The sequence below is a fragment of the Hemicordylus capensis genome, chromosome 2, assembly GCF_027244095.1.
Source record: "Hemicordylus capensis ecotype Gifberg chromosome 2, rHemCap1.1.pri, whole genome shotgun sequence".
Classification (NCBI taxonomy): domain Eukaryota; kingdom Metazoa; phylum Chordata; class Lepidosauria; order Squamata; family Cordylidae; genus Hemicordylus; species Hemicordylus capensis.
The window spans coordinates 389777712-389801964 of record NC_069658.1 but is presented as its reverse complement, the minus strand read 5'-3'; the positions used below and the strand labels follow the sequence as shown (position 1 = coordinate 389801964).

Below are 24253 nucleotides of genomic sequence, written 5' to 3'. Positions count from 1 at the left end.
ATCATATTTAAGGTCATGCTCCTGCTAAAGACCCAGAAGCTGGGGCTGGTGAAGAAATTCACACCAGTGTTCCCTATAATTGGGATTCCCAGATGTTATTAATCTGCTTCCTAGAGTAACATAATTTGCTTCCTAGAGTAACTTAAGCAACTACCCCGCCTGCAAAAAAAAACCCCAAACACACAAGACAGATCCCTGTTCCAACAGAGCTTTTGGCCTAACTTTTGACAGCAGACAAGACATAAGCACGTCAACTGCTTTAACTTTAACTATTTCTAGAATTATACTTATGCTGTTAATTTCTGCTCTCTGTTTGCAGCATGGTAGATTAATCAACAATAGAGGAGAGAGAAGGCTGCATTGTGTGGCATTTGCTTGTACCTACTTTATAGCAAAAGAATGGCTTTTAATTGGTTCCTGATTTTAATTGTTATGTATTTCTGGTTTTAGTGTAAACCAGCCTTGGCCATTTTGGGAATGGCGGTATATCAAATCAAATCAAAAATAAATTTCAGGCAAATCCCAACAAATAATCTGAATTCCATTTAATTTTTAGAAAGCATTGGCATCTACCTCTAACAGAAATATCACAACCAGCCATTAGCAATTTCTGCTAAGTCATTATTGGTGTTAATAATTTCTCACAAAAAACCAGCTAGGAACATCAAATATGTGGGATACAGTGGTTATGCCATAATATATCAGTGCTTAAGTAGATGAAACAGAACATGTCAGTCTCCAGGGCAGTATTCACAACTACAACATAAAGAAATAAAGGGAGTGGAGGATTGCCAGATAAAGCAAAGCATTTACACTCATAATCTCTAGGTTAGTGTAACTGCTAGCCTGGCTTTTCACCTTCCACATATACCAATGTCTTTATTCCTAGAATGTTGCACCTACCTTGTCAAGGAAGGTGGGGCGGTCCATGGAAGACTCTTTGGAGATCGGTGGTGGGCGGCAGCCAAGGGGTTTGGTGACCATTCCATTGTAGTCAGCCACTCCCATTCCACGCTTGTCCATTTCCACCTTCTTTTCCAGCAGAGCACCTGAAAGTTGTAAAGATAATATGAAGATGTTAAAGAAAGGGAAACTTCTTGAAATCAAGATAAAATCACTATCCTATTGATACAGCTATTACTATCACTACATTTTGCAAGCTGAAATTTAAACTACATTTTGTGTTTTTAAAGCCCTGCAGTTTGGCACTGCTGGTAAGCAAAACAATCTTAAAGCAATCAAATACTGTTCGGAAAAGAGATACTGATTTCATTATAGCAGATAAACTCTCACAAATGTCAATTTCAGTTACAAACACACTTACTCATGGCCTGATCAAGATTCATATTGTTACTCTTCAAGGCCTCTTCTGCTGGCTCTCTCTGCAAAAATGAGAAAGTGATTAGTTCATAACTAACACAACATGAGTTTTATAACTGTAAAAGCAGGAGGAAACATGCCTAGGGCCAAGAGAAGACAATTCAACTGGTTTAATAATGCAATTTTGAAAGGAAATCAGTTAGAGGTGTAAAATCTCGGAGCCAGGTGAATTTTTCAGGAGTCTAGATTGGGAGCACCTTAGACTTACTCCCTCCTACTTTACTAGGCAATGTTAGTAGCATGCTGACATTGTCTCTATGCTTTTCCACATTTGCCATTCAAAAGGAGGTAGGATTACCAATTGACCAGGAAAAAAACAGCTTAACCAGTTCCCATACCTTTAACAGCAGTTTTATACAGAAATCAGCAGCTGATACTTTTCTCAGTATGAAGATAAAATAATAATGATCATCATGCTCCTGTTAAAGACCCAGAAGCTGGAAAGACCCAAAAGCTGGTGCTGGTGAATAAGTTCACACCAGTGTTCCCTGTAACTGGGACCCCCAGACGTTGTGAATTACAATTCCCATAATCTGAGCCAAAGGCCATTGCAACTGGGAATTGTAGTCAACATCTGGAAATCCCTGTTACAGGAAACTCTAGATGGCACTTTTAAAAGGTAACAGATTTAGGACACACTACCATTTGGGCATAGAGAGCAGAGCTGGATCTGAGTTCAAATTCTTTAGTTACCATGGACAAGCTATGTGACATCAGGCAAGTCTCCACTCTCTCAGCCTCAGATTCCCCCATCTATTAAAGTGTGCTGTCAAGTCGATTTCGACTCCTGGTGCCTACAGAGCCCTGTGGTTTTCTTTGGTAGAATACAGGAAGGGTTTACCATTGCCTCCTCCTGTGCAGTATGAGAGGATGCCTTTCAGCATCTTCCTTTATTGCTGCTGCCTGATATAGTACCAGCAGGGATTCAAACTGGCAACCTTCTGCTTGTTAGTCAAACATTTTCCCGCTGCACCACTTAAGGTGACATCCCCTTCTATTAGCTGGGCATAATAGTGATCTCTGTTACAGTGTGGGAAGGACAGAGTGATGGCAAAATATCTTGCAAAATAAAAATACTACATAAAAATTTGCAGTAGCATTTACACAGCAGCCTGGTCTAATATTTCTCAACAGGACAATAATGCTTTCCATAACTCTTGCTCCACTGTCATTCTATTGCTGCCTTGTTCTCTCCTTATCTCATATTTCTCTCTTTCCTTCTGTTCATTTCCATGCCTTCTATCTCTTCTTCAACCTTCTTGCTCTTCTCCCTTTTCCTTTCTATTTCCAAAGGGAAACTTAAACAGCAATGTTACATTCCTGCAGAAGTAGTAACTAGTTCCTTCCTTCTTTGAAAATACTGAGGATAACTTGGGAAAGCCTTGCATACACTGAGCTCCACCTAAAGGCAAACCAGCTTCTACAGCTCAGCGATTTCAAACACATATGATGGAGCCATACTGCCATACACGGGCTGCTCGGGGGAGCACCACGGCAGCAGGAAGTTACCTGGGGCGGCGACCACACTAGTAACGACCTGCACTGTATTATAAAAACTGCTGCTTGCTGCCCGCCCCCCGTGCTGCCTCAAATCACTAGACCGGTCTGAGGTTCCGCCAAACTGGGCCGTGCCAGTTTGCTGGACTTCGGCCTGCTCCAAATTCAGACTGCGGACTGACCCACTGTCTGTACACACCCCTACTGTTAATCACTGACTCTTCAATAAATTCCTGACACGCTTTGCTGTCAACTTATCTCTTGGCCTAACCTACCTCACAGGTTTGTTGTGAGGATAAATATGACCACATACACTGCTGTGGGCTCCCTGGAGGAAGAGCAGGATATAAATGTAAGTAAATTAAATTATAATAAACTTCCTCTTTGAGAAGATAAGAGGAAGGAACTTGCTTGTCGGCTCCCCAGAGACATCTGGTGGGCCACTGTGTGAAACAGGATGCTGGACTAGATAGGCCTTGGGCTTGATCCAGCAGGGCTGTTCTTAAGAACAAGGGGATTGGCTATCCTTCATTTGATATTCCTAACCAATAAGGAAGGGAAATTTGGGGAAAAGACCATGTAATGCTGTATTTCTTAATTTTATAAAAAGCTAAGGTAAAGGTAAGCATTGTCATAATAATGTATATTGGTTTTCTAAAAAGCTGACTTTAATAAGCTCAGTGAAGTGCTAAGTAGGATTCCATGGCAAGATAAGCTAAAGGGAAAAGGAAATAAAGATGAAAAGGAGCTCCTAAAGCAGGAACTACTAAAGGCACAGTCACAAACAATTTTGAGGAGAAAGAAAAATGGGAGATTTCCAAAGAAGGCAACGTGGTTGTACATAAAATCAGATGATGAATGCAGACAAGTAGTGCAGACTTGTAGAAGAGCACCAGGAAGCTAAAGCTCAAAACTGAGGCGGTCAAGTGATGCCAAGAACAACAAAAGGACATTTTCAGGTGTGTTCAAAGGAAATGGTAGGCCTGCTGCTCAGTAAGAATGGTGAAATATTAATGGGGGAAAGAGGGAGATTAGAATGATCAATTCCTATTTTGCCTCTGTTTGCTCCCAAAAAGGGAAGCTGTGTGCAACCTCACAACAGTGTGACTGGTGAGAAGTTACAACTGCCGTTCAAGACTGATAAGGAGTTGGTCAGGAAACATCTCTTTGCCTTCAATGAGTAAAGTCTTCAGGCCACAATGAATTGCAACCTAGGGTACTAAAAGAACCTGCAGATGTACTCTCAAAATCTCTAAGGTCATTCACACAACTGCTGGGGCTGGGGAGGGCTGGATCATATCTCCCACACAATCTCTTTGGAGCGCGGCTGCTCACATGCCCACATAACTGGTGTCTCTTCTCACATTTCGCAGTGCACCGTGTGGGCAGCAGAGAGGCTCCTCTCCCTGACCAGGCTGCAATTGGGGCTCTATGGCTGCTGCTTGTTCAAATCTGGGCTACCTGGCAGAGGAGTGCCAGGATTGGGAGCAATCCTGGTGGCTCTCACAACCGGCCCTACCCAGGCTAGCACTGCCCTTACCTGGGTAGAGCTAGTCATGAGAACTACCTCAATGTCTATCATATTTGAGAAATCCTGGATGATCAGGTGAGGTGCCACAAGAAGGGAGACAGGCTAATGTTGTCCCAATATTCAAAAGAGAGGAAAAAGAGGATCTGGGAAATTATGGCCAGTCTAACCTAGGTACCAGGAAAGACACAAAAACACAGCGTAAAGCTGTTAAACTGCAAGCTCTTGGTAACACAGTGACTGGTAAAAACTAGCATGGATCTGTCAAGAAATAAACCCTGTCAGGTGTATCTTATCTCTTTTAAAAGATTGGATTACTAATTTAGTGGATTATGGGAATGCTGTGAATGTAATTGATCTTGGTTTTGCCAGCTGATAAAATTCCCTGATATTTTGGTCAGCAAACTGGTCAAATGCAGTTTGTTAATAATATTGCCAGGTTGATTCACAACTGCTTGGAAAATTGTACACAAAAAGTACACATCATCGGCTCTTTATCAGACTGGAGGGAGCATTTGAGTGGGATGCGAACCAGGTCTCGCCTGGCCAAATACTCTCCAACACTGGTATTTATAACTTATATGGAGATAATCCACATCAGATCTGCAGATGACATTAAAATGAGGTGGCCAACTAACACATCATAAGAAGAAGCTCAAAAGTGACCTTACAAAATGGAAAGCTGGACTGAAACTAAAACAGTGAAATTGAACAGAGGCAAATACAAAAGTTCTGCAGTTAGACAGAAACATACATCAAATGCACAGATACAGGATGGCTTGGCAGTAGTATATGTGAAAAGGATCTCAGGATTGTAGTTGATCACAAATCAGCATTGTTGATGCAGCTGCAAAAAAGGCTACAGCTATCTTAGGTTGTATCAATTGAACCATGGTTCCCGGGTCATAAGAAGTAATCGTTCCATGTTATTCTGCATTAGTCAAACCTTGTCTGGAGAAAACAAGCCCTATCAGTAAATTCTGAAGGAACTGGGTATTCTTACACTGCAGAAGACCAGATTGAGTGGGGACATGATAACATACCTGAATGGCTGTCATACGCAAGAGTGTAAAGACTTGTTCTCTGTTGCCCCAGAGGGCAGGACTAGAACTAATGAGCTTAAATTACAGTAGTGTTGGTTTTTATTGAACAGGAGGCAGAGATGCCCTCCTGCTCAGGGCATCTACAAAGATGCCCTGAACAGTCCAGGGCCTACACAGGCCTTGGGGCCCCCCAAATTCTCTTTAGTCTGTCCCAGGTAGTGTGGTCACCCGGCAGAGCATGATGATGCTTAATATGTAGGGGAGGGGGCCCTCTAAAGGCCTTCAGGGCCAGGCTCCAAAATTACCTAGGTACACCTCTGACAGGAGGAAAAATTTCTTAATATTAAGAATAATTTGATGGTAGAACCAGTGGGGAAGGCCATCTCCCTCACTGGAGATCTTCAAGCAGCAGTTGGACAACCAGCTTTGGGGATGCAATAGCTCTGGATTCTATTCACTGAGCTATGGGTTGGACTACAAAGCCCCCTTGAAAACTCTGATTCTACATTAAACTGAGCACAGGTTTGCAGCCCTGACAAGTGGATTTGTGGTGGCTAATTACTCAGCCCTTTTGCTTCCACAATCTTGATGTGCTATTTACACATTACTGATAACTTACTATAGAGATAGCCATGAGCCAGATACTTAGGAAAAGAAAAGACAATCAACTTAATTCTACATGTTTGATTAATTGACAGACAGAAGGAATAAATATGAATTATTAACAACTTGAAACACTCAGTAAAAGCCCATTCTAAAATATAATGCATCCTACATCTTATTATGGGATAAATAACAATATCAATGAAACCTTTGTAGAAAGAACCCAATAAGAGGTATGTAGTATTCCAACTGTGCATCTAGAGAAATATGACATTTATTTGCAGTCAGAGAAGTCATCTATATCCTCTATGGACTGTGGAGGTAAACCCATAAGAAATGCTAAAATGTGAACTTTACTCACTGGGAAGCCCATGTCTGTAAGCTGTTTTATCAGACGGTTCATGATCCAGGTCTCATCTTGCTTACTAGATGTCTTCATGCCCTGGATAAATTAAATAGAAGGAAAGAAAGGGGAAAATCTATTTAAATATTCTACTCTTTATAGCAGTGAGACACACCATCCAAATCCACACATTTATTTATTTATGAATACTGTTTGTTTCCTTTAGGATTCCTATACGTAACTTATAACATAGCCATTATATCCTAACACTTAAGTATATAAATATGTTCACTTTCTTTCAAGAAGAAGTGTACATGATATAAATCTCACAAGCAGGTGACAAAGACTACTACTTTCCATCATGTTTTGCTAGACTTAACTATGAAATAATTAACACTTTCCAAAATGAGCAGTTTTATTTCAACTGTTAGCAAGCAGACAATTAAAATGTAATGCAAAAATTCCATCCAAGGTATCTATAATTAGAGTCACACTCAAAGATCTGAGAACAGCTCAGTTTGCTGTTGACTATATTCAGAATAGTCTAAAAGGGACCTCTCTATTAAGGCTCCTATCAAGTGGCCCATATAAAAACAAAAGGGCTACTGTCAGAATAAATGTAGAAAGATGTATGTCATCTACATTAGACCCACATGTGACCCACTAAGCCAATCATAATCCACCAACCAGATATGGCAGCTCACCAGAGGCTCAGGAGACCTCCTATTACTTACTGCTTGCCATTGGCCTGCAAAACAGGTGCGTTGGTGGTTAAGCCTCTTGGCAACAGGGGAGTATCTAGGGTAGGGCAGGCAGGGCACGTGCCCTGGGCACCACTTGAAGGGGGGCGCCATTTTTTTGAAATTAAAATAAAATAGAAACGGCTGCCGAAAACAAAATGGCCACTGCACATGCTCAGAAAGCCTCTGTGAGGCCCAAGGCCAGGCCTCGCAAAGGCCATTTGAGCATGCGTGGTGGCATGGCCACCACACATGCTCAAATGGTCTCTGTGAGGCCCTAGAGGCCAACTGGGGGAGGGGGAACCTTTGCAGACCACCCCCCACGGCCCTCAGGAAGCCCCTCGAAGGGGCTACAGGTAATTATTTTTTTTAAAAAAAATAGAATATAAGTCACTGTACACATATTTCGTTTGGTACTATGTACAGAGAATCAGGGCTTGTGAATACTGAGCTGAAGCTTATGAGATAGGATTGTATTCATTTGCTCTTACTTTGCTTCTTGTGATAAGTGAGTTAAATGTGATGTCTTAGTAATATGGCTATTAATGGTGAGTTTGTCTTTGAATCTGTGTGAAATCCTTAGTATTAAGGCCCACTGGGAGTTTCTTGCTCTCTTTCTCTCATCTTAACTGTCTTTCTGAAATACTAGAATATATTCCAAGCAGTGATACAGTTTACTCTGCATATCCTTTAATTATTTTCAGAGTATCTGGGAAAAGTCAAATTCTCCATTGATTTTTAAAACTTATGTAACAGTGATGCTACAATGCATAGTAGAGAATTAGACAGGCACTTCGGTTTAGTTTTCCAAGTACACCTCCACATAGTATTTGGGTATTTCATGAGCCCCAGCATACTGAAATTTGTAGTTTTCCAGCATTTTTTAGTCAGGCTACGTCCACTGCGAAATATTTTTTGAAATATTAAAAGATTAACAAGCTTGACTTGTATGTTTCAGCTGATATTATGGTAAAGTTAACTGAAAGATGGGTGTCAGATGCTTGGACGGGGCGCAATTTCAGTGCTTGCCCTAGGCGCTATTTTCCCTAGATACGCCTCTGCTTGGCAAGCCAGAATAAATGACTGGTGGACTATGTTTGACTTGGTAGGCTACAGGTTGTACACACCTGATTAATAAAAGGACATAAAATTACACTTTTAAAGCATAGTTAAAGTTTCTGGGGCAAACTGATCAGAGCAGAAGTCTCAGAGCTTAGTCCTATGCTACACCATAAAGTTACAGATGCACTCTTGCATATATTAAAATGCAATGCACAAATCACGCTCCCCCCGCCCTAATTCCCCTGCCCTCTCCTCAATATTATTCTTTTTTCAACTGAGAATGATATACATGGTTCAGGCTTAATCCCTCCAAGACCAAGTTAATCTTGTTCAGTTTGCGATCTGGCCAATTGCCGTGTGTGAGTTTATCTCTTGACTAGGTTGTGCTTCCCTTGAGAGAAACAGTTCATGATCTGGGGGTCCTTCTGGACTCGTGGCTCCTGCTTGAACAAACAGCAGGTGGAGGCTGTGGCCAGGGGTGCCTTTGCCAAGCTTCGGCTGGTTTGCCAGTTATGGCCTTTTCTTCACCAGCAGGCCCTGGCAACAGTAACTCATGCCTTTGTTACCTCTTGTTTGGATTACTGTAACACACTCTACCTAGGGTTGCCTTTGGAAATGATTCGGAAGCTTCAACCAATCCAGAATGCAGCAGCCTGCCTCCTCATGGGTGGCCGTAGATTTGATAGTGTTACACCTCTTTGATGGTCACTGCACTCATTGCCTGTTCACTTCCGGGTCCAATTTAAAGTGCTAGTTCTCACCAACAAAACCCTTATGGGCTTAGCACCTGTATATCTCCTGGATCACCTCTCTCGGCCAGTTGTAACCTGTCCTGTGAGGTCTTCTCAGTTGGCCCTCATTAGTGTCCCGGGCCCTGGCGTAGTGCATGGTGCCTGGGCCCATAGGAGGGCCTTCTCTGTGGCCACCCCTCTTCTTTGGAACACCCTTCCCCCCAGATTTGTTCAGCCCCCTCCTTAGGCTTTCAAGGCCCTTCTCAAGACCTACCTTTTTAGCCAGGCTTTTGCCCCTCCTTTTTAAAAAATTATTGTTATTTTCACCACCTAAATTTTTAATAAATAATTAAAATTAATAAAAGGCTAGTTCAGAGAGAAAGGTTCTGAAATGACGTAGCCTACTGTGGAAGGTCATGATTTAAAATGTGCAGGGAGGGATACTCAACAACTCCTTCTTATTTCAGAACCTGATCTTCCTTCCTTCCAAAGGAGGGCATCCAAATTAGACTAGAAAGTGCCCTGCAAATTTGTCACAGAGAACTGTAGATTATATCCCCTGATAACTGGGCAAAGAGATATCATTTCAAGTAGTAGCTCTCTTGTATTTAGAAGGGGGAAAGCAGCTGACCATATTCAGCTAAACATAGAGGCTGTTGTTATTATCAGCCAAAACTGGGCTAAGAAACCCAAGCCTGGTCTTGGCCGATTGTAAGAACTGCTGGGAGCTCCATGGTTCCCAGTGGCAAAACCGCCAAAGAAGCCCACTGCTTAGTGAGGACTAAGGGCACAAGCACACCCTTAACCCAGTCTAAATGACCGTATGTTGGTGCTGTGCGGTGCTGCACAGCTCCAACACAGCAGCAGCCTCCCGATTAGTGCCGGAAGAATCCCCATAATGCACTGTGCACTTGTGCAGTGCATTATGGGAGTTCTAGGAGCCAGGGTGATGTGTCTTGGCCCCCAACCCTCCGCACTGCCAGAGGAGGCATTTGCATGTCTGGGCGTGTGAACTCTGTGCCCAGACCAGGGGTCGTCTGCGGGGGAGGTAAGCAATCATGAAAAAGGGCTCAAAGTTTCCTTCCCAGTTGTTGTTAGTGCTTTCCTTGTGTAACTGTGAGTCCTTTTGGAACAGGGAATCATAATTTCTGCTATGTAAATTGCTTGAGACTTTGTTGTTGTTGAAAAGTGAACTACATAACTGTTTATTTGTAGTGGTATAAAAATGTAATGATAGATAGATAGATAGATAGAGAATATTTAAATAATAAGAATTCTTCCTCCAGGTGGCCACTATATGGAACAACTTGGACTGAAGTCGTTCTGCAGACACAGTGCAAGAGAAGTATCTTTCCTTTTCTTTTTCTTGCTTCCAGTACCATGCTATAGCCCATCAAATGGCTCCTATACTGTATTCAATCAGCCTTAACACAAATATGTTACTGCTTCAGAAACTTCCTCGTATACAGATGGATCCATCAATAGGGCACAGGGTGCCTAACAGTGATTTTATCAATAGCTGGAACCTGCCTCTCTTTCCAGGTGACAGAACCAATGACAGAGCGGCTGCTGAAGCTGAGCTGAATCCCACTGAATAGTCTAGACTTATGCTTCTCAAAAGGTCAGCCATTCTAAGTGCCCCACTACCCTTGCAAGGCTCTATCACAACAATCAACACCGTTATCAGATTTTTATCTGATGGTAAAAGACTAAAACACAACACCTTCCTATCTGAGACAACCTGTTTTTAGGAATGGGCAGAACAACAAATCCAGTATCTGACTTGCTTCTTGTAATGTGAACAGTACGTCTTAGAAAGCCTAACTGGTGATAAGGTAGTGAGTTCTGTTTGTTGTTACGGTGCTAAGTTCTGAGCTCTGTTTGCCAAAGGAATCTGTGAATGGATGGTGAAATACTGCAATGTTGTGTGTGTGTGTGTGTGTGTGTGTGTGTGTGTGTGCACGCGCGCACATGTGTGCTCACTCCCACACACAAATGGAACAATACTGAGGGTGGGGATTGTGAGTAAAATGTCCTTCTATGTGAAATGCTAGTCAATTTGTAACTCCAGAATATATAATCAAAACAGATGGTGATAATTAGATGCATCTTTGTAGGCTTCTTAAAGCAGGGCTTTTTGAGAGTGACGACTTTCATTCTTTCATAAAATAATGTAATTTAAAAAGATAAAGTTTAAATAACTGCATAAACCTTTTGACTTTCTATCTTACTCAGTTTTATAACCCAGCTGTGTTTTTGGTATACCTTTTGAAGTCCTTTCTTTGGGGCATTTCCCCAGGAGCTACAAGAGGAATTGCTCTCTTGTGAAGCAGTATTATTCCACATATCTCCTTCTTCATCTTCCCACTGACTTGTACTGAGATTTACTTCATCTCCACCACTGCCCCAGCCTTCTTGCATAGAAGATTTAGAAGCTGTGACATAATGAAAAAGACTTCAGTTAGCCCCTTTATACTTGAAAATCAATATATCTGCAGGCATATCAGCCCTTTCCCACCCACCGCCACTTTATAAGGCCAGAGAGCATAAATTGACAAAAAAGGGCATAAGATCTTGGTGTTGGCCTGACTTTGGCATTCTATCCATTAGCACAGGGGTTCCCAACCTGCAGTCCTCCAGATGTTGTTGAACTACAACTCCCATCACCCCCAGCTATAATTTATTGTGGCTGGGGATGATGGGAGTTGTAGTTAAACAAACATCCGGAGTACCACAGGTTGGGAAGCCCTGCATTAGCAGAATGTTGGTTTCAGGTGAAAAAAGAGTATATGAAAATCCTGATAAAAGTTGCTCATGCTCCCCTTTTTCACCTAGTCAAGAAGAACAACACACACACATAGGCAAACACACTCACCTGGTTTGCACAGTGCTGGGGCAGCAGCTGGTGCGCTCGCTCTTCCATATGTCCCTGCTGACTCAGCAGAGTTATCTCCCCACCCTGTACCACTGCTGGGGGGCTTCCCCCATGCTGAAGTGCCATTATCGACTGCAGCAGAAGGGGAGGAGGGCTCTCCCCATGAAGCTTCAGGCTTTGCATGGACAGCAGGCATCTCTCCCCAGCCTGCTGAAATCAGAGATGGAAAAATCATTGTTAGAAGTGATGAAGAAATGCAAAAGTACTGGCCAACATTGCCTAACTTGTAATTTTAACGTTGCCTAACTTTAATTTTAAAATTAAAACTCAATTTTAATGGGACAACTTTGAGTAATCTTCCTCGTAATATCAGCCACCTTTTCAGACTATATTTCTAGAAACAACATCAAAACAACTGTGGACAACTTGTGAATATGAAGCAATTGGTGCAGACAGGATTTAATTAGTCACATAAGACACTGATTTGTCCTCCCAGAAAGCAAGTTCAAGAATCCCTGTAGCACTGTTGGAATCATTTTGCTAAAATTGTAAATGACTCGTTTTCCTTAAATATTTTTAGTATTTGCAAAGGTTTTGTTACAAAAAAAAGTGGAGTCTGCCTCATAAGAAACAGCAAATATCCATTCTTTTGGATGACAGAATTGCAAGTGTCCCTCTCATCCCCTTCCCCATAGCAACAGATTACAGGGAGAAAGAAAAGATCAGAACAATATATGACTTAGTCACACGATATGTAGTAGCTATTGTACCAGAGAACTGAAACAGAAGTGAATGTTGCACAGACATTTATTATACCACATACTAGTAAAAGGCTGACATGGATCTGATCTGGTGTAATGGGCTGTATGCTATCCTAACGATAGAATGTTGTATATTTTTTCTAAAACAACATGGATTGTTGGCAAAGTGGAGCATAAAGAGAAAAGTAATCGACAACTTGAGATGGAATACTGGACAGAGCTGGCATGTAGTAGCTTCTCGGCCTTTTGGCTGGGAAAGCATTCTCTACTAAAATCTCTAATACAACTGTTATAGGGAGATTTCACTGGCAGTCTTTGTATCCCTGCTCAAGAACTAAAGGAGAGCCAAATCAGGTGGGGACTCTGGGTTTTCTTCTACTTTCTCTGTGGCCTGTAAATGGCTCACTTGTGTGGGCCATCTGATGTGAGTTATTCAATATTTTTCCTATGGACAACTGTGGTGTGATGGTTGAAGCACACTATATCCAGGGCTGTGGCTTTTCCATCTTTCTGTTATTATACTCTGCAAGTGTAGGTGTTTTTTTTTTGGTAAGTTTTTTTTTTTTTAAATCAGGTATGTAATTTAGCATTCTGAGCTTTCTTTTAAAACAACCAAATCTGCATACGATGTGTATAGCCTTATCTACTTAACTTGGCAATGGGTGTGAAGCAATTTACCACCATGTGCATGTAAGCACTTGTTGAGCCAGTTCTCTGCAAAGTGGAAAGGATAATTTTACCACACTAAATGTGTGATAAAGTTGTCACCAGCACCCACTCTGTAAGTCTAGATAATTTTTTTAATTTATCTATCTATTTATTTATCTATTTATTTATTTAATTTATACACCACCTGACACTGAGGCTCTAGGTGGTGCACAAAAGTGGGCAACCCAGCCTGGGCCTGGCTCTACCCATGTGAAGCGCCAGAATCAAGCCCAATCCCACTGCTGCCTCAGCCCCTAACCTGGAAATTTGCCCCAGGCTTTAACTTGGGTTTAAGGTTGTGAGTGCGCCCTTAACTGCAGGTTTGGGGTCATGTGCTAGCGCAGTGCACTGAGGGATGCTGGAGGACTTCCTCCTCTGGCTCCCTGCTCTGCCACTTGCTACAGTGTGGCTCGAGTGCCGTGTGAGTGGCGGAGCCTGTAGGGGGGGAAGCCAATCGTGTGTGGGGAGGTAGGCAGGCTGGAGTCTGCCTCGCCACCAGCCTTCCACCGTGACAGCAGTTTTTGTCATATGTACTACCTTAATGTGTGCCAATATCTCAGGAATACTTTGGTAAGGAACATTTGGCACAGTATAAGAAGTTTGGTCCACAAGTCTCTTCTGATCCTACTGTACTGTAAAATGAGGTGTGATGATCTTTCCTTAGGCAGAAAGACTGGGGGAAGATGAGGAATGTTCACATTTGCTTGCTATTTTATAGAACTCTGTCTGCCATTCTGTATTATTGTTTCATCTCCTATTCATCTTTAATTTAATTCATCTGGTTTTCTGTAATATGCATCTAGAAGAGTTTGAAAGAGCAGAAAAATAATTTCCTGCATTTAAAGTCCTGCATCAAGAGAGAAATGAAGTTATCAACAACAGAATTTGGTTTTGACCTCTCCTACCTTTGTAAGCAGCTTGTAAGCCGACTGTGAGCTGGCGGCTTAATGAACAAGCAACCCTACCTTCCTTGTCTAATCCCCATGGGTCCTTTCCAAAAGGAACTGTTACCATGAGAGGCAAGACTGCAAGGTCAAATGTCATCATCTTGCTGTTTACCAACGCATTGCTCTACTGCAGCAGGTCCTGGTGTGGATAATCCACAGACAATATACATCATTCCACTAATCGTCTGGCCACTGGCCAGTAACAACAGAAGAGTCATGTTTAGCTTTTAGGTATCAGGCTCCCCCACCCCACCCCAACCCAGATAATGCTGAGGTGAGATTATTTAACTTCAGATTAACTTCAGATGCTTCATTTTAATTTCTTTTGTTGAAATAATGCAAAATATAAAGTTTCAAAAGTCTCAAACATGGAGGGGGTTTCAAAAGTCTTATTTTGAAAGAAAGATAAGATGTTAATACTGAGCAACCTGGCGAATAAAGTTTAACAAAAATGTGTGGTCCAGAAGTACTGAAAGGAGTCCTGGCAAACCTTGGTTCACATCCCTGCTTAACCATCAACTCAATGGGCAGGTTTAGAACAAATCCTTGTCTATGTGTGTCTGTAACACAGAGGAACAACCTATCTTACAAGCTTGTTATAAGGATGGAAAGAGGACTGTAAGACACTTTAAGGTTGTTATCGCAAGCAGCCTAACCCAGGCTAGGGAAACCTAGCTTGGGTTAGGCTGCTCATCTAACCCCACTTTAAAGCCTGAATGCACACAGACAGGTGCCTAGAGTGCCCATCTCATAGGGGGCATCCCCCAAAGCACCATGTTTGTCGTATGGTGCATTGAGGGCTACATGGAGACCGGGATGCATAATCCTAACCTCCAGAGATCCATGCTGAGTGCAGCAGCACAGATCATGTGCAAGTGCGGTTCACACTTCCCACAAATGCTGAGGAATTGTCGGGGGGGGGGGAGTTTAGAACAGCCTTCCCTGCCACCTGCCCTGCCTCCTGATTGTGTCAATACCCTTTTTGTATAGTAATGTGGTACACAAGTAACAAAGGAATGAAAAATCTGGAGCTAGTTAGCTGTCTATCTGTGGCTCCCACAAGATCTCTGTTAAACCTGTATATGGTGCACTAACTAAATTAAATCTGATTTGGACTTTCCTATGTATGAACCTTGGTGCTTTATCAGAACATACCCTAAAGGCAACTCTTCTAAGCTATTGTTTTTCATTTTCAGATTTTCAAGATGTATTTTTAGAATCACAACTAAAAAGAAATGAGATGATATCCTCTCTTCTTCTACCTCAACTTCTGCATCTCAACATAAGATTTAGACATATCCATCCTGCTCCAGTGCACATAGTTCTGTGCAACAAGCAGGAGCTGTGTGACTGCTGAGGTGAGCTGATGTATGCAGTCAGAATGTGCATCCAAAGCATACCCCTGACAACAAAGAGAATAGGGCAGCCTTCCCTGACATGATGTTCTGTGCCCACTGATGCCCCAGAGAGCTTGATGCCCCAGAGAGCTAACAAAACAAAATGTTTTGTTATTATTTAAGTGGAAATTCAGGTTCCCATTGCACTTATTGCCATTTCAAACTTTTTAATTTTTTGATTAAACAGCTATCCTTATACAATGAAAATGAAATTTTTAAAAGTGGAAAATGCCTTTAACATACAGATTTCCTCTTCCATGGTTCCAAGGACAAATATATATTGTGGAATGCACCAGGATGTTTAAATGCACCAGGATGTTTTGCTACTGGTAGTGAAGTCCTCCATTAGTGATTGAAGGAAATGCCCTAATGTTACAGATGAGGAAACAAGTGAGAAGTTGAGATGAGCAAAGCAGAAGGGTGTCTGGCTGTCTCTGATCATAAAAGGGGCCATGGCAGGCAGATATATTTTGAGAAAGACAAGGTAAGGGTCTCAGAATGCTGTAGATCAAGGGGGAAGTAGGCCTAGGAAAAGAAGAATGAAAGAGGAACTGGTTCAGGCAGAATTAAAGGCTTGAGTTCAGATGGAAGAGGCAAAGGGGAAGAGGCAAAGGGAGACTGAATGGCCAAACAGAAGTTCATAAGGCCAGCAGCTAACAGAGGTTCACATATTACAAGCTCTCATACTGATTTGAAATAGCCACCCAGATCTTGAGCTGCAAGCACATTCGATGGGGAAATTGAACTGAAAAGGCTTTTCTTCATTTCTGCCTCCATTCTGTTCTCATAGTGCAATGTGCACTGGAATAGAGGAAATCAAGTAGCATTCAATATTAGAAAGCAAGTTAGAATGCACAATTTAAAGAGCGTACAGTATTTGCAAGAGCAGATTTAATCTCAACTTGAAGACTACAATTTCCACTGCAACATGTATTCATTTATTTAGCAAAAAGAAAGAGGGACCAGTTTCCCTAGATTCTCTTTAAATTCAATAATAATGATTAATCACCACCGATCTGCTACGTATAAGTCATTTTGTTAAATACACTGTGTTCTGAGCCACACAATATTATGTAAATTATTACTCACAACAAGGGAGTTCATGCCCTGGCAAATTACTTGTAATTATATGAAAACAATAACATTGGTTAAGACACCCATAGTTTCTAAAGTTCTCAAGAGATCAAATCAAGTGCAAAAAATTGCAGAGTAGATCGTTATGATGGTTAGTTGGAAAATTCCTTAAACAGTAACATGGGTGTTGCTGATTATTTGCTTCCTGAAACCATTCAAACTCCATTGGGAATATAAGACTAGCTATACATCTTTGCATGTTTTTAAACAACCAATTTCAAATCCAGCAAAGCATAATATTGTTAATTATGCTTCACAAACCACTTACAGAGGTTAAGAAATAAAAGCCTCAGGGCCCACTATTATAAGAGCCAACTATGCTCAGAGAATGGAGCACAGGATTAGGCATGTAAGTCTCATCAAAGGGACTCCATTGGAGGGCAAGAGTCTCTACTGGAGAGGATTGGTAGGTGAGGAAACTACTTTTGATTATCTAGACCCAAATGATGTGTGTGTGTAATCTCTCAAAATAATCTGATTCCTACAGTAAGGCATTCCTTACAAGTCCAGACAATTCTAGAACATTAATTTGCCTTCCCTGGACTTGACATAAAATCAACTTAAACTAGCATCAGTTGACTGATTGGTGACATAGCTACATGAGCTATGAACTTCCAAGTGACCTAGGGACCAACAACAGTGTCTCAGCACTTTTGTAACCTTAGAGGAACACAGGTGTTATAAGTATTCCCTAAAATTAATGGGATTTAACTATGCTTTAGGTCTAGTAGTTTATTAATATTTTCCATATACAATAATGCAATAGTTTATTTTAAAATAAACCACCTAACAATTTTTTTGTCTATCTTAGGTTGCTTTATTTTAGAATTTTAACCCCCCCCCTCATTAAAAAAGATCAACCACAATCCCTTAAAAAGGGTGGGGAAATGCCTGTTTTCCCCCTTCATTTCTCTAAAGAGGTCTCTTGCTTTTGACATTTCAGGGATAGTCATTGTGAAAATCCATCTACCCTTACCATGCGTGAATTATTCAGATCCCACCAATTCTAGATTGACCTGCCCTGGAGGGAAAGGGCACAGTGGACTGTGCTGGACTACAGAAATACTCAATCCTGAGCCAATAGAGTCTAACATTAAATACTGAATTATTCACACATGCCTCATTTGTAATAGAACCCTTTCAATAGAAATAAACAGATTATATTAGTCAGTAGGGGCATTTGGATGATTGAAGAGAGAGAGATTTTCCCACTGAGATCCCCAGACATCACTATACTATTAGAATTTTACTTGAATCTCAACTGTGCTGTTTTACTATACTGTAAAGGAGGATGAGACTACCAACCCTTGGGTTGTGTGGTAGAGGAGAACCTCTCCCAGGTATGCAGAGAACCCGCCATATAAGCTGAGGCCCCTATACAAATGTATGATCACAAAAAGAGACCTTGTTTGCATGATTTTCCTGCTGCAATCTGAGCAATCTGGCATATTCTGTGGAGGCCCCAGAGCACATGCATGCATGCAGAGGCTGTAGGGAACAGTGCCGCAGCAACACGCAGCATTTTGGAGAGTGGGAATGGGAATGAGCAGGTAAGAAGTTCCTTACCTGTTTTTAAGGGTACCGCTCCCTGCCCAACACTAGTTGCCCTGAGCCATTCATGCACATCCCTAGTCAGTGACCTGCTGTGCTGAGGGCATCTGCTGCCACATTGGCAGTGCCTTGGATGTGCATGGCTGTGGGGGTAATGTGATGGGTTATTATCCAGCTCCACATGTCCATAGCAAGGAATAAAATATATGTAGAGCTTGTGTCACTTCACCTGTTTATATAAGCCTTTGCCATAGTGTTGTTGCTTTGCATGGTGACCACTGAATTGTGTAGAATGGATAAAAATCCCCTCAGGGCTTTGAAGACTGCCAACAACTCCAGGTAATTGATGTGGTTGTGGTAGGTGGCAGACCAGAGGCCACAGAGGTGGAGGCTTCCTTTGTGCACTCTCCAACCAGTCTCTGACGCATCTGTGATTCAGTCCTCTGAGGTCTAAGATGGGTTTAAGACCCCTGTCATTTTTGGGTATGGTGAGATATGGGGAGTAGAAACAGCTGCTTGTTGCGTGGGACACCCATTCTATGGCATTCTACTCCAAAAGGGAGGTGACTTAGGGTGGGATGTGTGTGTGATTGTGTGTGTGTGGGGGTGTGTGTGTGTGATTGGATGGGATGGGTGTGTGTGCATGAAAATTCCAGTGCATAGCCTATCCGTATGATGGTGAGGATCCGGGAATCAATTGTGATGGCTTCCCATACTTGAAGGCATGGTGACAGGCGCGTCCCTGCATGGTACACACGTGTCATTGTTTTTAGGTAAGGACGATAGCATTTCATGTCTTTGAGCAGAGGTCCGTTGGGTGATGTAAGGTTGCCTCTTGCCATATTGGGGGAAAATATGGCTCAAAAAGGAGCAATCAGCTGTAGAGAATTGGGTCACAGATCATTATGGTTGGGTTCAGGGACATCAAGTGGGTCTGTTGGGGTACAAGGTGGACAGCTGGAAGCCCATGGAGCATGCCATGTTACAGAGAATCTGCACTTTCTGTAAGGAGTCACCTGTCTTTTCACTGAAAAGAGTGTCTCAATCAAAGGGTAGGACCTCGATGCGTGAGCGAGCATTGTGGGCAAGCCCGGAAGAACAGAGCCAGGCATGTCTGTGGATCACGATGGAGGTGGCTATAACCCTGGAAGCAAACTCAGCTGAATGTTGTGCAGAATAGTGCTCATTTGGCTAGATGAGCCACTTCCTTTAACACTTTGGCTGGCTTTCTTGACCTGTGGGAGGTGGTCCAGAAATGGTTGTATCTGGCATTGTACACCTGGTAATTATATATTTTGAGGTAGAGTGCTGAGACAGAGTATAAACGTCTCCCAAAAGGGTCTAACCTGCAAACCTCATGGTCTGCCGGTGTTGAGGCTGAGTGCATCCTGTTATTTGATAGGGATGTTTCTACTACCCACCAAATTAGGGATAAGATGCTTTTGGAGGAATTTGCCTGTAGTTTCTTTCTCCATGTGGCCGCGATAAAGGTTTTCTAGCCTCCTGGCCAGTTGTGGTAAAGATGATGGCTTTTGCCAACAGGTTTTCGCAATGTCCATCAATGCTGCTTTCATGGAAAAGGAGATAGGCGCTCAAGTACCCACATCAATGAGGCCAAAGGGCAGCTCTAGCTCCCCTTTATTTTGTTGGGAGAGTTGAATCCTTAAGGAGCTCGCCATATGAGAAATATAGTCAGCATATAGTTTATAGCAGGGCTTCTTAACCTTGGGCCTCCAGATGTTGATGGACTACAACTCCCATAATCCCCAGCCACAATGGACATGGATGGAGATGATGGGAGTTGTAGTCCATCAACATCTGGGGGCCCAAGGTTAAGAAAGCCTAGTTTATAGTCTTCTGAAAGGGAGTCTGCCTTTGAATCCACTAGCAGATCTGTGGGAGAAGAGCCTAAGGATGCTATTTCTGAGATTAGAGACTGTGTCTCTTCATCCTCTGACTCTGAATCCTGGTCTTAGCTGGATTCTGCTTCACTCTACCCTGACTGAGTGTCTCTTGGTGGAAGCTGGTGTGGTTTTCGAGGGTCCGGAGGTTGTGGCCCTGGTGGTCTCGGCTTCGAGAACTGTGGTCCTGGAATCGGAGGTGTCGAGTTTGACCTGGGCTTAGCAGGGGTCCTTTGCTTAGAAGTTTGTCCGCTGGAGGATCATGTAGAGCTCTCTTGGGAGCATGAGGTGAGGACTTTCTGTCCTGGTGCTGATGAGGTGATCTGGAGTGAGAGGTCCTATACTGATCATCCCAATGACCTGGATAATGCTGTCGTGTCTTTCGGCATAGACAGTCTGATGAATCGTCTCGGAACCAATGTGTAGACTGGTCACTGGCTACCCTGTACGGGTGCAATTCACAGTGCCAGGCTTGCATAAACTTAGGTTCGGGTTCATTGTGGTATGAACCCGAGCTGCAGTAGTAGTCATACACAGGACTTCTGTCCCAGTTGCAATAATATCTGTTCCGCTAAGAGCCTTGTTCAGGGATCATATCGGGGTGGTAGGGTTTGGCTTGGGTCTGATAATAGGAGTGGTGCTTGTGTCAGGTATAAAGAGTAGTTGAGATTTGAATGATAACCTTCTAGTTCTGAGTGTGCATCTCTTCAGTTGGAGTGCGGTTCGTTTATGGGCACCTCGTCGGGTTCAGAGTCAGGTTCGAAGTTACCGTCATCTGGTTCCAAGGGGAGATATAATGGCTCTTGGGAAGTCAAATGTTCCTGTTCAGGGACAAAAGCAAGTTCCAACTGAGTGTCCGGGTCTGAATGTCGGTCTGGGATAGAGTCCTCGGAATCAGGTTATTAAGGTCCTGATGGGTAGGCCTTTATGGGTAGGAAGGATGAGTCACACGGAAGCTCCTGAGAAGAAGGAGGTAGTGAGGACTTGGACAGTTCCACTGAAAGTGGATGGTTTTTATTCCTCTTTGGCTTAGGGAGCATCCTCTCAGGCCAGTTTTTTTGTGAGTGTTGGCCTGGGTTGTGCCTGAGTGTCCGTGTCAACTGGGCAAGGCCATTTCCTCTTCTTAAGAGTGGAGTTGATAGGTGCCAAGACCTATCAGAAGCATCCGACAACTTTTTGTGCTTTAACATTGTGGTGGATGGTACCGTGTAAGGCCCCAGTGAAGGGGTCGAAGGAGTCATAGGCTCGAGAGTCGAGGTGTGGATTGGAGAGCCAGAAGCAGCTGGGGCTACCGGTGGAGTGGCCAACACCTTGTGAACCTGATATCGTGGTACGGGGATGACCAAGACTCTCCTCTGTGGTACTTTGCATTGTGGTGGGGGTGGATGCCACATGAGATGAATGTAGGGCCTGCTTCCACAGCCAGGAACATAATCTGGAGACCCTGTTCTCACATGCTTGTCTGGTGAAATTGAGGCAATGCACACATGTCAACGCTGAGACAAAAGAGGCAGTGGATGTAGCTGCCAATGGAAGGGAGTTTGGCCCTGCACCTTGTACATTTTTTGAAAGTGACCTTGGTGGCCATACACCACAGGAGTGGCAAGTCCCCAGGCCCCCCAACCCGTCTGGGGATGGGGAAGGGGAGGAAGCAGGGTACAGGTCAAAAATGCAAATGCAAATGAAAAGCGGAGGGATACTGGGGGAGAGGAAGAACTGGAATAAAACAAGGATCAAGAAAGAAGTAAAGTAAGTAAAAAACCAAAAACCTGTCCTTTAAAAAAAAGAAGAAGAAGAAAGCATGGAGTGTTCCAGACAAAGTTAATCTGTCAATGGATGAAGAAAGACTGAAGGAAAGCTGGCGCAGGCACATATCACCATAGGGGGTGGGGCTACCACCCCAAACCTCCGTCTTGAGAGAAGCATGGAAATTTCCCGACGTCATCTCTGCGTAGGCACAAAGCACATTTGTGTAAAGCACAGAGACCACATCGAGGAACAAGCAATTCTAGTTGCATATATACATCAGAGCTCCTGTGTGTTCACAATGAGCTGCTGGATCAGGCTGGTTATATGAAAAGCAAGACCTACCGATTTCAATAGGAATTGCATTTTTTTTGTCACTATGAAAGGCTCCAACAGACACAATAAACTGAATAAGCAGGAGCTGACAAATATTCAAATGTCAAGAAATGCACTAGGAGTCTTCCCTAATACCAAGAAAAGATCCTCCTCACATGCAACTGTGGGCACACATTTGTGGTCTCATGTCTGCATCAGTGCCACTGAGTTTAGGACAAAAGTATTTAGCACTGGGGTATTAATTTTCAAAGTACATGAGATCCTTGGCTCACAAATGTTCTACTTGAGGGGTTGTCCCAAAATTATAACTTTGCTATATACATGTGGCAATATACAGTACTTGATCCTGTGAGTCACTGATTCATACTGCTCAAGTAGTCTTGTCCAAGCAATTCTTCTTTACTCTTAACTCTCCATTTGTATAATTAATAAAGCCTGTGTGTGTGTGCGCGCGCACGCACATGTGTGTGCATACCCCCCCGCCCCCAAATGCTGTAACTAGTTTAACAGGAGAACTGCTCTGAAGGGGGGAAATTGAGAGTATTGGACTAGGGCCATAATTATCAACCAACTCACCCATTCATACATCCTTTTCTCTTGCCTCAGGGTTGAAAACCGAGTAACTAAATGGTACTTTCAGGGTGGGGAGGGGGCTAATCCTTTTATAAAAGAAGTTGAGAGGGTGAGAACAGTGTTTAAGATCTTAAGAACAGCTGTTAAGATATAGCAATAATAAGTGCAACATTATAAATCACTGGTTTGTGTTTACAAGTTCCTGTTACATTACAATATCCATGAAGAATCAAGTGACACAGCTTACAATTTATTATTGTTGTTGTTGTTTACATAGACAGACAGGTGTTATTGACTGGTTTGTTTTATCCAGACATCGAGTCCTTCCCAAGGACCTGGGATGCCAGAATTTTGTTATCAATATTGTTATTATTATAGATATCATCACAAAATATAGGCTGTTTCCAGTAAAGTTGCTTTCTGATATTGGCTGATGGTAATTTCTGTGGCCCCTATGGTGTTGAGGTGCTCTTCAAGTTGTTTTGGAATTGCACCTAGGGTGCCAATTACTACTGGGATTATTTAGGTGGTATCATCATCATCATCATCATCATCATCATCATCATCATCATCATCATCATTCTCTAGGAGATCACCCTTCTGTTTCCACAAGCAGTGAGAATAGGTCCACCATGCTGGAAAGGGGACAATGCCTAGCTCCCATCACTGACTTGGAAAAGGAGTTTGGGGACATTATTCACTTAATGGAGGCTGAAGGGTGGTTACAAAGGCTCAGAAAAACCCCAGTCACCAACACAGCCCAGTGGCATAGTTGTAGCTGGCTGGTAGCTCACATCTCTGTGGATCAGCTTATTAACCCCTCTCTCCCCTCCCCTCCCCTCTGGGCTCTAATAAGTAGATAACCTGCCCTCCTGTCCACTTATGTCACAACTTTTGATGCACACTTGGGGCTAACCAGGTTGTGGTCATGTTAATTGCTACATACTGTAGTGAGGAATACTGTAGGCTGCACACAAAGATCTGGGCTGTGGTAGGTGGGTAAGCAACACTAACTGGTCTTGCATTTTATGTTGAAGTACAGGTAGGAGAGGATTCATAGACACACCTAAGTACACATTTAAAACAATTCCTTCCAAGCTTGGTGATAAGAGAAATTATTTTAGCAACCACCAACAATTGAGTAGAGACAGTTAGCTGCCTGCTACCTATCCATCTCCTTGTAAGATGAGTAAATTCAGTAACACTCACAGATTCAGAAGTGGGATTAACTATAACAAACCTACCAAATGTAATCAAAAGATTCTTACAACATTTCTAAAGACATGGCATTTCAAATAAGAAATGGGGAACTTGCCATTTGCGATTGAGGAAGTCTCCTACAAAAATATTTTCTTAAAGCATTATTGAGTAAAACAAAGAAAAATTGGCACCCACTA

At 42.7% G+C, this 24253-nt stretch overlaps 1 protein-coding gene across 11 annotated transcripts in view; it reads right to left on the bottom strand.

The window, feature by feature from the left end:
* The window catches only part of TNRC6C (trinucleotide repeat containing adaptor 6C), an 814117-nt gene that overhangs the window by 55452 nt on the left and 734412 nt on the right, over nucleotides 1-24253 (bottom strand). For 10 of the 11 annotated variants that reach the window (XM_053303814.1, XM_053303817.1, XM_053303815.1 and 7 more), the window contains 5 exons: nucleotides 11803-12012; nucleotides 11193-11362; nucleotides 6413-6493; nucleotides 1325-1382; nucleotides 904-1049 (listed from right to left, as the gene is read on the bottom strand). In XM_053303814.1, coding sequence (XP_053159789.1) covers nucleotides 904-1049; nucleotides 1325-1382; nucleotides 6413-6493; nucleotides 11193-11362; nucleotides 11803-12012 — 665 coding nt within the window. The remainder of the gene's footprint in view (nucleotides 1-903; nucleotides 1050-1324; nucleotides 1383-6412; nucleotides 6494-11192; nucleotides 11363-11802; nucleotides 12013-24253) is intronic. The other variant, XM_053303812.1, reaches the window with a different exon arrangement.